This window comes from Pelecanus crispus, chromosome 15 (assembly GCF_030463565.1).
Source record: "Pelecanus crispus isolate bPelCri1 chromosome 15, bPelCri1.pri, whole genome shotgun sequence".
NCBI lineage: Eukaryota > Metazoa > Chordata > Aves > Pelecaniformes > Pelecanidae > Pelecanus > Pelecanus crispus.
Window position 1 is genome coordinate 10,097,583 of NC_134657.1, and position 16,362 is coordinate 10,113,944.

At 50.5% G+C, this 16,362-nt stretch overlaps 1 protein-coding gene across 1 annotated transcript in view; it reads left to right on the plus strand.

Annotated features, from left to right (window-relative positions):
* The window catches only part of CAMTA1 (calmodulin binding transcription activator 1), a 296,954-nt gene that overhangs the window by 43,884 nt on the left and 236,708 nt on the right, over window positions 1–16,362 (plus strand). Inside the window, exon 3 of the mRNA XM_075721708.1 lies at window positions 15,855–15,922. Coding sequence (XP_075577823.1) covers window positions 15,855–15,922 — 68 coding nt within the window. The remainder of the gene's footprint in view (window positions 1–15,854; window positions 15,923–16,362) is intronic.

The following is a 16,362-nucleotide window of genomic DNA, read 5'->3' on the forward strand; positions in this document are numbered from 1 at the left end:
CCCTCGCGCTCTCCCCGGGTGAGACGGGAACTCTCCCTGGTCTTACACCAGCGCTCTGGGCGACCTCTTCCCATGGAGGAGTGCAGGAAATCCCAGGCAGTTTGCTGCCCTGGCACCGCTTGGAATTGTAAATGGCTTTTATCACATGAATAATGTCCTTTTTTGCCTTGTAATTTTTTTTTCCCCCCCTTTTTTTTTTTCCTTAAATGTTTTCTTGCAAGTGAGGAATGAGTAAAATCTCAGAAGTCTGAAAATAACTTGCAAAGAATTTATGGTTCCTCGGTGCCACTCTGGTTTTAGGTTGTACTTCCCATTCCAGCATATCAAATAATTCTGGGTTGGAGGGTGAGCTTCCAGCGGATGAAAACCAGCTGGCGCTAGCAGGTCCTTCTCGGGGTCAGATCTGCTGTGACGCCCCAGGCTAACGGGCCTGGGTTAATGGTCATGGCCGGATACCTACCTAGAGCAGAAATATTTCCGCTTCCATGCCCCACACAGAAGGGAGGACGGTTTGATCGCATCCGTGAGCGCAGCGAGTGTCGCAGGAGCCAGTCCCATCCGTTGGTCGGCATTCTTGACCTGCTTCTAGAAACCTGACCTGCCGTTCCCATTTCTGCCAAGAATCCACCAATTTACTGGGGGAGATCTCGGGGGGAACAAAAAAAAAAAAAAACCAACCAACCACTGCAAAAAACCACCAAAACCAAGCAAGCCAGCAGCACTGGCTGGGAATTGGAAATTGCAGCTGGGCTCTAATACTCATTTTTCATGGTGGGGTGATTTTTTTTTTCCTTTCTAAACCTCAAGTAGCACTTAAAAGGAGGAGGAAGGACTTAACGAGCCATGCATGCTTAAAACGAGGAAAGAGAGCCCAGCACTGAGGTTGACATCGCAAGTGGCTCGGGTCTTAACTTAGCCTGGGAGCAGACCCCTGCTTTCTAAGGTGTCTCGGGTTTTCTCTTTTCTTCTGCTGCGGGGGCCCTTCCCGGCGGGGAGCGCTGGGGGACCCCTCAGACCCCCTGGCTCTGACGCTCGGTCGGAGCTGCTCCGTCCTGCCCGGTGGAAGGAAGGTGTGTTTCTTAATTGGCCCTGTAATGGGATCGTTTGTAATGTTTTAGGTAATACCACCAACAATTTCAAAAGGTCTTTTTTATCCCGTTGACACCCTAGATTTTGTTTGAGGTTTATTTGGATTAATTGGGCGGGTGTTTGGGGAAGAGAACAAACGCCTGCTGGTGTTTGATTCTGCTGGCATAGCTGTGCGATGAAGAGCAATGGCAGCAGAGGACCTTCAACTCCATTAGGTTGTCTCTGGGAAGATTTGCGAGGGATCGTTGGGTCCTAGGAATGGAACCGCAGAGCCTCGTCACCGCAGTTAACCGGAGTGTTTTCGGGTCTGAGCATCGGGGTGACCCAAAGAGGCTTTAACGAACACGAGGGCACCGCATTTTGCATCTCCGAAGGCTGCGCGGCAGGGAGCTCTCGCTTTCTGCTAATGGCTCTGTGGCCTGCGAGTAATGAGTAATTAATTTATATTAATATTTGAATAACGCTTTTTCTGGCCGCCTCTACTTGTTTACTCCTGTATTTTACATTGGCCCTTCTTCCCTGTAGGTTTTTTTGTTTTAATGGAGCAGTAGAGGATTATGGGCTCTTGTGACAGATTGGCATCTGGGGATGCAGTGGATGCGCCTCTAGGAAGGACAGCCGAAAGCCATTAGCCTCTCATAGGGCCCTGTTCTTTTGGGATCTTGAATGCTTAATAAAACACTTGGGAATTGTGTCGGCGTACGGCATGGCTTTGTTTCAAGCGCTTTTCGTAGACTTTCACCGGCCTCACCGTGCTCGGGTACGGGGCTGTGAATGCTGTGATGCTCAAGACTCAACTGGTACAGTTGTATCTGTTCACAAGTATGAAACGCTAAAAATTGTGATAGGAATGATAATAACGAGTAGCATCGGTAATTTTTTTTTTTTTTAAGATTAAATGTTGTTTGCACGATGATCCAGGGGCGCTTGTGCGATATTTGCAGAGCACCTCGGAGAGCGGGGAGAGTCTTCCGTGTAAACAGTACAAAAGGAATAAACCCATTAACTAATCATCGAAGGTAAAGCAGCTCCTTTATTTAGCTGGATCTGCAGGAAAAGAGAGATCCTTGCCCTGGGAGGGCGGGAGGGGATGATAGATGAAGCGTGAAAGCAGCGGCATCCAGGACACCATTTTACACTAATTAAGATACAGGGGACCGGGTTCATCGCAGGACAGCGCAGCTTCAGCCGAGGAAGTAAAACGTGCAGGTGGCTGCTGTTCCCAGGTTTCCGTGCTTCGTGGCCCTCGGTCTGACCGGCATCATCATTCAAACACAGCTTTTACCGTGATTTAATATGTATCTTTTAAGAAGGTTTTTAATTCCCTGTTTGAAATAAGAAAACGCCATAAATCAGAGACAGAATCTTTTAACATTTACAGTTTTAAATGAATTCCTGTTGAGAGTCTTTTAAGCCAGATTTATATCTGATTCTGCATTGAACTGTGTCGTTATGTGGGACTGAAAAACTCTTACAAAATTAGGCATAATGCAAAAACATGCTGAAAAGACAGTTCTGCAGGAATGTGGAACATTATTATGTTAGAGAATATTGGAGTGAGGAATATGCAGAAAGGGACAATTACCATGGCCATTTTCCTTCTAATGAACCTTGCACAGTTCTGTGGTGGAAGGGTTTGCTGCTGTCTCCTTGCAGGAGAAGGCAAATCGAGAAAGCCCTGCTATTTTCGCCCCATCTGGCGTTTCGGCCTGGCTGCCTCGTTGCACGGAGCAGGACTCGTGTGTCGCCGCGTAGCGGGAAGGACGAGCCGGGCTGGAGGGCGATGCTCGCGGCCAGAGCGGGGTCTGCTGCTGCGCGGGGGGCTGGAAGCAAAGGTTGCCTGGCTTCGAGGGCCCATGTGCATGGGCTCGTTAGCGAGGCCACCGTGTCCCTAATCCACAGGGCAACTTGTGATGGGTTTCTGGTCTCAACTCAGAGCAAGAGCTGGGGCCAGCCTGGGGCTTTGCTCCGGTGCTGGATGGAGATCTCTTCCCTGGGTGGGCACCCTCGTGGCACCCTCGTGGCACCCTCGTGGCACCCTCATGCTGCGATTTAAGACTATGCGTTTGGCAAGTTAGGAAAGAATAACTGCAAGTACCAAGCACAATATCCGGCTCTGACTAGTGCTATTCATCTCGTGTCCGTGTTTTACTCTTTGAAACTCAAAAGGAGGAAACTTCTGTAGGCTCCCAGCCAAATGATCGTAGCAGCAGGTTGCAAATAAGCAAAACCCAACGTTTTCCCCCAAATGTGTTCCTAAGACCAGCGGTCCAGATTCTTACAGCTTAAAATCCCTCAGCATCCTTCAGCCCCCTTGATTACCAGGGCTGGAGATGTTGGGCTCGACCAGCCTGGATTGGAGATACGGAGTTGCCTTTCGCGGGAGAACGTGCCCGGTGGCAGTGACGGAAGGTGACAGGGATTTTCCACGGGTTTTCCTCTCCGCGGATCTCCTCCGGTGTCTGCCATGGGATTGCTCCCTTGATGAGGATTGAGCCTGAGGCGCTCCCTCGCATTCAATGAGCTCCTCCTTTCCCTTAAAAAATGAAAATTGAGCAGGTTTGAACTATTCCAATTTGGATGGAAAATAAAAAGTTAAACTTAGTGCATTTGCTAATGATGTGGCACTTACACCTGAATAAAGTAGGAAAGAAAGATGAATAACACAGATACTGCCTGAAGTACGACTTGACCAGGTGTTCGTCCAACTGAAATTAACTTGGCTGTTTTATTGCAACAAGCCAAAAGAGCTAAATATTCTCAATTTGTCTTCCTCAATTGAAGACGACAATAAAAATATGAGGTACTGTCTGGAAGATGTTTAATACTACAGCCCACGTGCTTTAGCTGGGGAAGAATTAGAGAGGTGAAGGGGAAAAAACCGCCTATACACAGCATTCCAGTGGTATGGCTTATACAGAGATCCCTTGTGTTTCTCCCGCACGTATGATGGCTTGGCTGGGCTCGGTGGGAGCCTGGCAGAATAAACACAAAGTGGTTCAAGGCAAAGTCATTTGGGGCCTTTTCTCTCCCAAATCCGTATTTTTGCTAATTTTTTTAGGTAGAGAGTGCCCTTTGATTTTTGCCTTCAGCAGGGATCAAAGTCTTGCATTGCCCGCAAAGGCAGGTTAACGGATGATCTGGTCTGTCCCGCCACGATGCACCGAAGTGCGGCTGGGGTTTGCCAGTCGGTGGAGGAGAGCTGCAGAAAATTAAATGTTCCTCTTCGTTTCTGTGGGAGTTGAGAGCAGGGTAGCATCTCCCTATGCTGCGTGCCCGCTCCGGAGCATGGGGCCACTCTTCAGCATCTTCAAACCATGAGACTGTTCAAATTATGTAAAATAGCTGAGTTTTTTTACTATTACACGGTAATTAACGCATCGTAGATACGTGTATCTTACTGAATTTTCTTTTTTTATCCCACTGCATATTTAAGTCTTTCAGGCTACAGAAGAGAAGGCCTGTTTGTGGTACTAAAGCTAACGGCGACAGTAAGATGACAGGTCACGTTGCTTTAAATCACAGGGGTTAGTCCAAGGTCGTTTAAAAGAAAGGATAAGAATAAGAAAATAATCGTGTAATGATCTGTGGGTATTTTCCAGTAACTAAAGATTGGGCATTATTTAATATCGCTCTCTTTTACTGGCTATCCCTCAGTTTGGGACTTAAATGGAAGATAAAATCTATGCTAATCCCATTAGGCACCGGCTGATGCACGGTCTGACTTTGCCAATACTTGCGACTAACGTACTTCGAGCCGAGCGGCTCAGGACAAGCATTGCTAAGTGTGTTTGTGCAGAATTGTGGTCTTGCTATTATAAAGACCCATCGCATATTTAAGTTTACTGTTTTCCATGTGTCTGGCAGGTGAAGTTGCTGAGCAGATCGTGTTTAACTCTGGTGTCTGTTAACCACCGCTTATTTGCTTGATTGGTTTTTTTTTTCCTTCTCCTTTTCACGTGTTTCAGAGAAAAATGTTTCTTGTCTTAATCCAGTTTCTTCATACCAGGTTTAGCCTTGAAAATAAAGCACTGAGGTTGTCCACTTGCTGCTTTGTAGAAGCTTGAGCGACAGGGGCTAGCCACTTTGAGCTCTGGTCGTGCTGACCTGGAAGAAATGCCTTGGTTTAACCGAGCTGAGCCTTACCAATCTGGGCAGCTCCGTTGGCGCTTTCCTTCTAGGAATAAACAGTCTCCAGCAACTTCTCAAATTAAAATTTTAATGAAGAGTATAGCAGAGTGGGCTGAAGTCTTATATGTGCTGGAAAAAGACCTATGAATGTGCTCTAAACGGGATCATGTAAAATAATAATTAATAATCAGCGGAGAGCGTCTGAATTTGCTGGGATGCCGGAGGGCGGCTGTGAAGTGGTTGCGCAATGGGGCACCTTTATCTGGATGGATCAGGTTCTCCATTTCCATGAAATCTCCCTGGAAGCATGTAGGCATAGGTGTAAAACCTGTTGTGGCTCGGTTTTGGATGATGTTGGCTGCATGTCTGATGGGTTTTTTTGTTTTCTTTTCTTGCGCAATCCTGTCTGTCTCCGTGAGCTTCCTTTGGGAATATGTCCAAGTGCGTTTGAAGCTTTTTTTTTTCTGTTTTGCTGAGGCTGCCGTTGGTTTCGCTCTTTTACTCCTTTAACTTTAGGAGTTAAACCAAGCTGCTCAAGTGTTAAAACTCGAGGGGCACCCCTTTCGGCAGCACCCTGGGTGCGTGCTGCCCTGGCATTACTGCGAACACCTTCGCAGTCAGCTGGCTTGGTCGGCTCTCGGAGCTCAGGATTCCTAAATGTCATCCTATAATGTCTAATTAAGGCTGCAGTTTGAAGACATCATGTACTTTAATTGAAAACTGTAAGAGTAATCTATTCCATTTTTTTCTCTTAAATTAATAGCATGGACCTTTAGCAGACGGTTAGCGAGATGCTGTTATTAATGAAAACATCCCACCGCCCGCAATCCAGCCACTCGTCGCCGCGCACAGCGCGGAGAAACAAGCTGTACATCTCCCCAAGCAAATGCGCTTTCCGCTCCGTGGCTTTATTCTCCTGCGGTGCCAATTAGCGGTCCCAGGGCTGCCGTTGCGCCTCTTTTGCAAGATTTAAGCTCTGCAGAGGTGTCTTCTGCTGGGCGAGGCTGGGCGAAGGAGCTGGCAGCAGCCAGCGGGCTACAGGTCATCTTCCGCTCTCTGGCAAAGCAAGGGAAAGCGGGAAACACTTTGGGCCCCCAAAACTGGTCTTTTCATCTGCTAGAGTAATAGATGAAGCGGTCTGGCTCAAGCTCTTTAACGATATTTTCACGCGTATAAATAAGCGCCTCTGTGAGCATGCACCACGTTAACGGGGTGAGCTCTGCCCCTCTGTTCCCGCATCCTTGTGGGTGAATGTCACTGGGTCGCGTTTCCCGGTCCCAGGCTTTGGTAAGGAATCTTTTGTTCCCCCCTCTACAATTCCTCTCTCCCTCTCCCCTCTCCTATTGCTTTGCCGCTTCCCGGGGGGACAAGCAGCAGCAGCAGATACTGGGGAAAGCCGGAATATTTATCGCTCGCTCCTACGCAGAGGCTCTAAAACGGCTCCTGCAAAATAAATCTCCTTTAAGACCCTTCCAGAGCGGGGTTTGGCTTATTGCTCCAGGAACAAAGAAAAGCCTTTTCCTCTCCAGGCGACTGGCTGGGACCCCCGGCGGTGATGGCTCGGGAAGCTGCCACGTCCTGGCGACTTGCGGTTTTCCTGTCTGCCAGAAAATGGGCGTTTAAACCCCAGCCGTTTGCTGGGGGAGCTGTGGTGGGGGAGCACAGGGCGAAGCGGAGCACCCCTGCGTAGGTGCCATCGGGCGGCCGATGGAGAAGGGCATCCCCAGGGCGAGAGCGTCGCTGCGGGATGGAGGATGCTCGGAGGGAGGAGCATCAGGGATGCAGGGATCCACGTTTCCCGACAGTGCCTCGTCTTTGCGGAGGAGGAATTTGCATCAGCTCCGAGGAGATGAAGTTGGAGTCCCGACGAGGCAGGGACTTCGTTACAAAGCGGATCTCAGCCCCCCCGAGGAAGGCGGGACTGATGCCGGTTTTCCACGCAGGGGACAGAGGCGTAGCAGAGATTTTGTGCCCGGCAGCCCCCCCCGCTACCACCTCCCCCTCCCAGGGCAGAGAGCCCCTTGGCGCAGCGGTGACTGTAAATGATTCAATTAGTTAGCTGCAGATATTGATAACAAAACCCGGCTTCCATCTAATTAGATAGAACATTAGTTGGTGTACCCTTACTCAATTAGAAAAATACATTTTAAATGAAGTTTTAATTTATTTTTGCCTTTTAGTTCTGTTGCAATGGAAGAGGTAATGCAGTAACTGGAACGCTTGCTTTCGGGTACCCGGCATCAGACCCCAAAGGAGGGGACGCCGCCCCACTCCCCTCTCCCCCCTGTGTTTTGGGGGTGATCAGAGCGAGTCCTGCTGGGGTGCGCCTGTGCCTGTGAGGCTGGGTGGGGTTTTGGAAGAAAATCCATGGCATGCTTTGGAAACCCAAAGCCATGCAAGTCCGGTCTGACAGCCTACTCTGGCTTGTCGTGGCGAAATGCAACAGCAGGAAACCTCTGCCCCGTCGGCCTCCAGCTTGTGTATCGCTAACGTGGGTTGTCAGTAAATCTGTAGTAGTAAATCCGTAGTAGTACTTGCGTTTGTTCCCCTTCTCAGCTTCAGAGAGCGCAGACCAACATTTTTGCTTTAGAAAGTTGCAGATAGGTAATGCTTCAAGACCAAAAAAAAAAGCACTACCTGCAAAAGGAAATAAAACATTTTGGTTTAAAAGGTTTTTTGTTGTTGACAGGTATTTGTCAACCCGACAGCAGCCTGACTTGCGTTTCTCTGCTGGCTACTCAAATCTTTGTTTGCTTTTCTCTTGCTTCTGATTTCTCCCCAGCTCACCCAGTGACGTCCCTTTCAATGCTGCGTTGCTATTTTAGGCCAAACAACTGGACGAATGAAATGGTATTGCAATTTTTGTTCCAGTGGTGCTAAACAGGGTAGTGAGAACTCGCTCTGTGTGTCTTTTGGGTCAGTTTGTAGTTGTAATATTCAGAATATTAATGGCTTTGAGAGCGGGGGCGGCTAGAAAATGAAAATGGCTTGATCCCAGCTGAGAAGGTGCTACATAATCAACATGAATTTGTATTTTCATTTCAGAGTGGAAGGACAATAAGGGAGCGATGGGCTGGAATCTGTCTTGTATAGCAGCGAGGATGTGGAGATTTGCTAAGAGAACAAATGTGCTTGCTTAAGAGAGAGCAACTTTATTAGCTCTACGGTATAAATCCAGAGATGCGTGCAAACACTCCTGCTTTCTCTTGAAACGTGTCTATTTCAGGCTTATTAATTTGGATGCCTGTAATTCATACAAAGTAGCAACTTGAAATAGGGACTTTTTTTAAAAAAATTAATGATTTATTACTTTGAGACAAGATAGGTGGCCTAAGCTACCTGGCACGGGGCATCCTGCTGGGGTTCCGATTTCTCTTTCTCCTTTGGGAAACCCAAAGCCATGCAAGTCCGGTCTGACAGCCTACTCTGGCTTGTCGTGGCAAAATGCAACAGCAGGAAACCTCTGTCCCGTCGGCCTCCAGCTTGTGTATCGCTAACGCAGGCGGGAGTTGCCGACACCCTCGCAGCGATGCAGCCACGGCCTGGAGGGGGGCCGAGCCGGGAGAGGGCTGCCGCTCGCATCCGTGGCTTTAGACGGCCCCTTGGTACCATCCCTGGGGCAATAATCCCAATTAGCTCCTGCTAAGGAGCGCCTGCGCCCGGGCTTTGGGGTCAGAAGCCGGACGGGGTTATCGCCTGCCGGCTCTGGCAAGCGCCGCCGCCGCGCTTGCGGCCCCGCTGGCTCCGGAGCTGGCGTCTCTGGTAGCGCGTGGCCGAGGCGATGGGAGCGTTGGCTCGCCCGCAGCACGCTGTGCTGCTCGGGGCGCTCCCGCGGCGCTGCCGGTTCTCCCCGCGCCTTCGCCGTGGGGCAGGTGCTCGTCCTATGCGATGGCCTTTCCTTGCGCTTCCTCTGGGCTTAGTTCAGATCCAGAGGCTGTCTTCTGCCAGGCAGGGGTGTTCGCTGTGAATTTCAGAGCTTTTTAATAACTTCTTCTTCCGAACAACGTGAGTGTTCCACTGCAAGTCCTTCAGCTCGGATCAGAACGGAGTCGACCACTTTCCTGCGCGCGTGATGGCGACAGGCCTCTCTGCTGCCGGTGCGCTGGATCCCTGCCCGTCGGTCCGTCCCCTGCTCGCTGATGATGTCCTCGTTAGCTCCTGCACGTAAAAAGAAGCACGCTTCAGAGAAGCTGCTGCGCAGCACGCGACGAGCAGTGCCCTGCAGCGAGCTGCTCCTGGCTGCACCTTGCCCCAGGCTGCAGCGCTGCAGCTCGCCCTCTCTGCCGCAGCTGCGACGCGGGAGGTGAGATCAGGTCGCCCGCTCCGCTGCAGCTCCGGGCGGTTCTGTGCCGTCGTTAAATATTGACGCGTCCGAGAAGCTGCGGTCACGTAGCGTTGGGCGGGAAGCATGGTGCTGGCTCTCCTGCCGCCGCCCCTCGGCCTGGGCGTCCGGCGCAGCACCCTGAGCTGGTGCTCGGTTCGCGCCAGGCTTAGCAGCGCGGCTCCAGCATGGGGCTGCAGGGGTGAAGCTGGAGGCAGAGCGATGGGAAGGGCTTCGGTGGCAGCCGCCCAGAGACGCTACGGCCCACGTGCGTCCTGTCTAATGCAGTTAACTGGGCTTTGCAGCTGACGGCTCCTCGACGCATTTGAACTAATCATCTTAGCAAACAGGGGAATGCAAAATAAAAATAAATGTTCATTTGTATAAAACACTTTCAGCCCGAGCAACAAAGTATAAATTAAGCCACTGAATTACATGACCAAGTTTAGGATAAAACGTAACTCGTGTGATTTTAATGTTAAATTATCTAATTGCTTTACGGGGTGCTTCCATTAGCTGATCAAATTAAACCTTCTTTCCTTGCCAGTGTTTTATAAGCTATGAACGTAGGGCTCAGCCCTGCAGGCTCTCACATAGGTGGGAAAGCGACGCTCTGAGCGTTGCCACAAAATCGGCAGGCATGGTCAGGAACAGATCTGGATCTGCACAGCTTCCAGTATTTCGACCTTCCTCGGCAACGCTCGCTCAGTTTACGTGCTGGCGTCGTTTCCAAAGCTGGGCTTAGGAGGGATGCGGGGCCGGGTGGCACAGCCCGGCCAAGGGGCTGCTGGCCTCGGTGTGCGGTACCCTGGCCCTCAGGGATGCTTTTGGGTGGCCTCGGTGTGCGGTACCCTGGCCCTCGGGGATGCTCTTGGGTGGCCTCGGTGTGCGGTACCCTGGCCCTCAGGGATGCTTTTGGGTGGCCTCGGTGTGCGGTACCCTGGCCCTCGGGGATGCTTTTGGGTGCCCTCGGTGTGCGGTACCCTGGCCCTCGGGGATGCTCTTGGGTGGCCTCGGTGTGCGGTACCCTGGCCCTTGGGGATGCTCTTGGGTGGCCTCGGTGTGCGGTACCCTGGCCCTCGGGGATGCTTTTGGGTGCCCTCGGTGTGCGGTACCCTGGCCCTCGGGGATGCTCTTGGGTGGCCTCGGTGTGCGGTACCCTGGCCCTCGGGGATGCTTTTGGGTGGCCTCGGTGTGCGGTACCCTGGCCCTCGGGGATGCTTTTGGGGTGGCCTCGGTGTGCGATACCCTGGCCCTCGGGGATGCTTTTGGGTGGCCTGGGGGTCCACCCAGTGCCGCTTACCCTGACCGGTGCCTTGTGGGGACTCGCCAGCGGCGATGAGTTGGGCGTTTAACGGCGAGCGTGCGTGTCCTTTTATTTCCTTTGCTCACTTTATAATTAAACAGCAAAGCTGAGGACAGAGAGCTGGGTTTCAAAGCCCGGCTCTGTCTCGTCTGACCTTGCTGGTGCCACGCTGCCTTTTGTTTGTAATCTCGGGCAAGAAGCAATGGAAAAAGGGTTTGATAGGAGACAAAAGCAAACAATAGCCTTGCTCCAAAGATACGATGAATGGGATGTAATTGAATTTTTTGGTGAAGACATTGATTTGACCCTGTAAGACACACAGACTGAATCATTAGGGGAATTACTGCACATTAAAATGCAGGGAGGGGTTTATCAGAAGGCTTTTATTGTGCCTATAGTTTTGTTTTTAATCATTTAATGACTTTGTGTCTTCTAGTGATAAATCTATTTCTTTCCCCTTTTTTCAAAAGGAAAAACGGTGTTGGTGTGACAAAGGGGTACATGCCCCGAGCAGCTGATGAGCACCGGCTCTTCATTCGCAGCCCTGCTTGTGCCCCAAAGCACAGACAGGCACGCGCTTTCAAAAAGCAGCTCTTGCAAACTGTTGATAAAGCAGCAGCTTTCTTCTGGGCCTTTCAGATTTATTTTTCCAATCTGCGTATAGCGAAAACTCTGTAGGAATTAATTTATTGCAAGGAGCTGTGTGGGATATGGTGGTTGGGAGGAAAATTTCCAGACCCAGGCTGCTCGGGGCAGGTTTGACCCTGGATTTTCTGAGCGCCGCTCCCAATGGCAGCTCCTCTGTGCTGCCTGCGGCTTCAAGACTTCTCGGAAAGCTTGACCTTGTATTTTGCGTCTCACAGGTGATGCTTTCCTCAGCACACTGACAGATCTGAAAAAAATAGCTTTTTTTATGACTTGAGCTGCTTGGGCTTGCCCTTAGCTTGGTTTGGGCTTCGCTTGGAGGAGCTGCTTGGCTGTGGGTTTGTGTGTGCGTGCCGCCTGCGTCGCCTCTTCCACGAAAAGCATCTCCTTTCGCTCCTGCCTCTGACCTCGGAGCATCTGCTGCTGCACACGCAGTACCCATCTGTTTGCTGCCAACCCTGGATTCTGTGGTTTGCTGGGACTTTCCTGGGCGATGGACACAAAGTCGTACAGTTACAGAAACCAGAACATTTAAAGAATGGGATTTAAGGGGGGTTTGCTGCTGACAGCAGAGAAGCCTTCCCCGGTGCATCCTCCCTACCCCGGTCCTGTGCATCCCGCCCCGGGAACAGGCTTTCTCCATCCAGGCTGCGGGCGCTGACCCGAGGCACCTCGCTGCTGAGCTCCTCTGCTTCTCCTGCCTGGTGCACGCAGCTCTCCCATCTGTTTCCCCTGGAAAACCAGCATTTCTCTGTGCAGCACCAGTCTGGGATTCGCCCCGGTGCCCAGGATGTTACCGGAAACTCGCCTTTTTGCCTGGCGCTGCGTGTGTGCGTGAGCGTTTGCCATGAGCATCGCTGAGGATCACAAAGTCATCTGTTTCCCGTGGTTCTGCTCCAGTTTGAGGTGGCAGACGAGAGATTATTCTCCCAGAGTCTTGGTGCTTACGAAGTGACAGAAGTTGGCACATAGGTGTCAAACCGTAAATAGGCCTTTCTGCTCGCTTCTCCCCTGCGCGGCGTGGGGTTGCGTGGCCAGGATGGCAATCGGCCGCTGCGGCAGAAATCCTGACAGCAAACCTCGTTCAGACTCCGCGTGCCCGGTTTCGGCTCCCCCTGCACCAGCGGCTGTGCAAACCGCATCGAGGAGCCGACAGCGCGGTAGCTCGTGACGCCGAGCGTGCCGGCCCGTCCTCGCTGGGGATGCCGAGATGTCCCGGTGAAGGATGCGGTGCTCTGGGTGACGGTTGCAGGCAGGCACAGGCAAGGTGAGCAGAAGATGCAGGAGGTTTTTGGGGTTGTTCTGGGCTTTTTGCCCCGTTTGCACGCCAGTCCTTGTAATTCTGAGTGCTCGGGGCACGGAAGGCAGCGTGGAGGACTGCTGTCTCTCTGCTGTACGTGTTAATTTATAGCGCTGCTATGAGCTAGATTTTCCTTGTTATCCAAGGTATTTCCTCCGGAGGAGGGAAATCAGGCTGTAATATATCATTAAGCAGAAAGCCTGTGGGAGCTCCTATCCTAGTTGATGCGGATCCTTCTTTTATCCTGTTAGAAGAATTGAATTACACCTTTTGAGTTGTCTGAAGACCCAGCTTGGAGCCTGTTTGGAGCTGTGGCTTTCCGTATTAGCGCAGCAGGGGTAGGAGCTCCCCAGGTGTCTGGGTAACACGTGCATGTGTTTCGGTGGGTCGCCTGCGGCATCGATCTGCAGCTTATTGCTTGGGCTGCCCAAATTTGCTGAGCAGGCCCAGGCCAGCAGCATGGAAACAAACGTTTGGCCTCCGAACAGGAGCGTCTCGTTGCTGCAGCTCCTCCCGTCAGTGATGGTTTTGGGATGAAGGTTTCGAGCGTGCAGGGTATAGGCCAGCTGGAAGGAATAAAGTAAACAAGCCTTGGGGAAGACTGACGTTCATTTACCTGCAATACTTTGGTTTTCTCTGCTGTAGCAATGTGTTTATTCAGCCATGAAAGTTAAAAATTGCTTTATTCTCCTTTACAGCGAGCTGAGTTTTAATAGGCATAGGCAAAATCCCATGCTAATCTGAACCCCCCCCCCAAACCTGCCTGTTTTTGCAGGATTTTGAGGGTGAATCAGCCGGAACCCGCCTCTGCATCGAAGGGATTTGTTTCTGTAAATGCCTGCTCGTACAGACCATCCGCCACGAGCGTCCGGGGGACTTGGGTGTTAGAGAGGATGCACAGAGAGCTCCCTCTTCGGCATCCACTGGTGCTTGTTCCTTGGTATCTCCAGAGCTCGTCTCGCTGTAAGGCGTGAGATGACACAGATTTGTAACGTAGCCAGTCGAGGACATAACGTGGGATGGGCTGGGAATAAAATTCTGCAGACCGCAGCACATTTGGTGGAAGTACTGTACTGGCTTTCAAAAAAAAAAGCAGAGCTCTCGTTTCATATTTTCTGAAGAATTTTAGTTGCAGAGTATTATGTGGGTTTTTTTTAATATATATACGTGCATAAAATCAGTGCAATTTGCACCCTGCGTCAAAGTGTGAGTTAATGCTGCATCGGTGGCTCTTGTGGGGAGCGATGGGCGATGCCTCTTCAGAGCCAAATGGGCTCCTGGGGCCAGACCTTTTTGGCTGTGCAGTGTCCGAATTTTAGTACTTGCCTCTGGTTCAACTGCGGCTCCTGTAAGAGTGCAGGGTTTGGCATGTTCTGCGGGAAGGTCACAAGTGTAGGTGCTGTGCCAGTGACTGGTATCTTGGTGGAGGGCTGCACCGGGGTATTTTGGTGCTGCATTTTATGTGGAAATTAGCCAGAAATTAAAAAGAGGTGTTTTTGGAGCTTCGCGTTGCTGCTACTCCTCCTGGCTCACGTAGAAGCCGTGCTGCTGCCATCATCTGCTGCTACAGTGATGGTTTAAAAATGCAGAGTCGGGCTTGGGAAACGAGGGGTGCGGCGGTGGATTCTGGGAGAATTTCTTTGCAGTGTAAACATGTTGGTTAGGAGTCATTAATATGACATTCACACAACTCTAATAAAGTACATAACACGGAGATCTGGCACCGCTGCAATACCCGGAGGACATTAAGTGTGAGTCTTAAAACCAAGAGTATTGGAAACAAGATATTTTTACGTCTCGTTTGGGAGTAATATAATTGCATTTTGTGGCTCTAGCAGATGCTTGGGCCAGCTGGTTGGAGAGCATTGTGGATTTTTTTAGCTTTGGTACTATACAGCTACAACACTTATATAGAACTATCCTTTTAAAAAAAAAAAAAAAGGAAAAAAAAGAGAAAAAAAATCATCTCCTGGTTGAAAGACCCATTTCTTGTGTGTGCATTACCTTTGAGATGCCACAGCCTGTAGACACTTCTGTTGCAGTAGCTCTGGAGATTAAACCACGCGTAGTTTGGGGGTCTTGAGGCAATTGAACATTCAAGGCAGCTTTGCTGACCTTTCTGCGTAGCTTTTGCTATTGCAAGTCTCTCTGAGAGAGAGACTCTGGACCTGGCTGGGAGGCAATTTTTGGAAGAGAACCATCAAAAACCCACATATTTCTGAGTATATCTTTGCCGGGGGGAGCTTGTTTCCAGCAGCCTGTGGACTGCGGCCTCAGGGGTCCTTGGCCATCTCCAGGTGTCGGGACGTTGCCAGTGGGGTGGCAGCAGCCATCGCGGTTAGGGACGGTTACTGATCCCGCATGTCCTCCGGCGCAGGTCGCCCTGGCCTCTCCCAGGGCTGCCGACGATGCGCAGCCTGGCCGTGGGATGGCCACCCCACAGCCGCTCTGGGTTTGTACTGAGGAAATTGATGGGCGGCCATCCCACCTTCGGCAGGCGCGTGCGCAAGCGCTGTCGTGAATTATCTCTCCGGCGCCGATAATTTCCTGCAAACAAATCGGTTCTGATCTGGAAGTAATCACCCGTATCATTCCTGCAAGTGGGAGCGATGACTTATGTTGATGTCACCCGCTGGCTTTTTATGGCAACGATTAATAATTCAGTAATTCTCTCTGCAGTGATGCTGTTCCATTTATAAATATTTAATTTAGCTTCCCGCGTCCATGTCGTCGCTGCCCTCCCCTTTGCCTCCTGACGTAACGCCAGGCTTTCGGCGATGCTGCGGTCACCAAAGTCACCAGCAAATTGTCTGTGCTGGAAAATGTTAATGCCTTTCCTCATTTGCAACTCTTCGTTACGTTATTTAAGTCTGGCTTTGGCGGCGTGAATACGAACGTTGACTGGGCGCGGTATTTCAGTCAAAACCTGATTTAAGCTGCAGACCTAACCCGGGGCTGGCGGCTCCTTGTCTCTGTTATAAAACTTCTCTGTTATAAAACTTTCCGGTTTCCAACACAGCCATGCAAATAACTCTTTTTTTCTTTCTGCGTTTCTCTTTCAGGAAATTGCAGCTTATTTAATAACGTTTGAAAAGCATGAAGAATGGCTAACAACTTCCCCTAAAACAAGGTAATGTTGCTCATGCTTCGGCACATTGACTCATTCTCGCTGATGACTTGACTCGCTAATCAATGCGTTGGCCACCGAATGAAAGCTCCCAGTCATGCTTGATGGCTTGTGACACCAAACTCTCATTAAAAGACTTAATGAGCATTTTATTGAATGAAATAGATTGATTAAAAATGGAACAGCTGCAATCTTGACAGGTTAAAGTTTTAACCCCATTGTTCAGGATTTAATTGTATCCCTTCAGATGAATGGATTTGAAAGCCTTTGAGTGAGGTTGCAGGCTATTTATCTTGACAGTGCTCCCTACAGCCTCCAACGTGAAATAAATAAAAAGGCACAAAGCCCTCCCCTGTGCTCTGCCTGTTTAACATGCAGTCGCAGGGATTGTGTGCGTTTTGGTGTTTTTCTTGCTGGGGTTAAGTGTTTGATGGCGAGGAGAT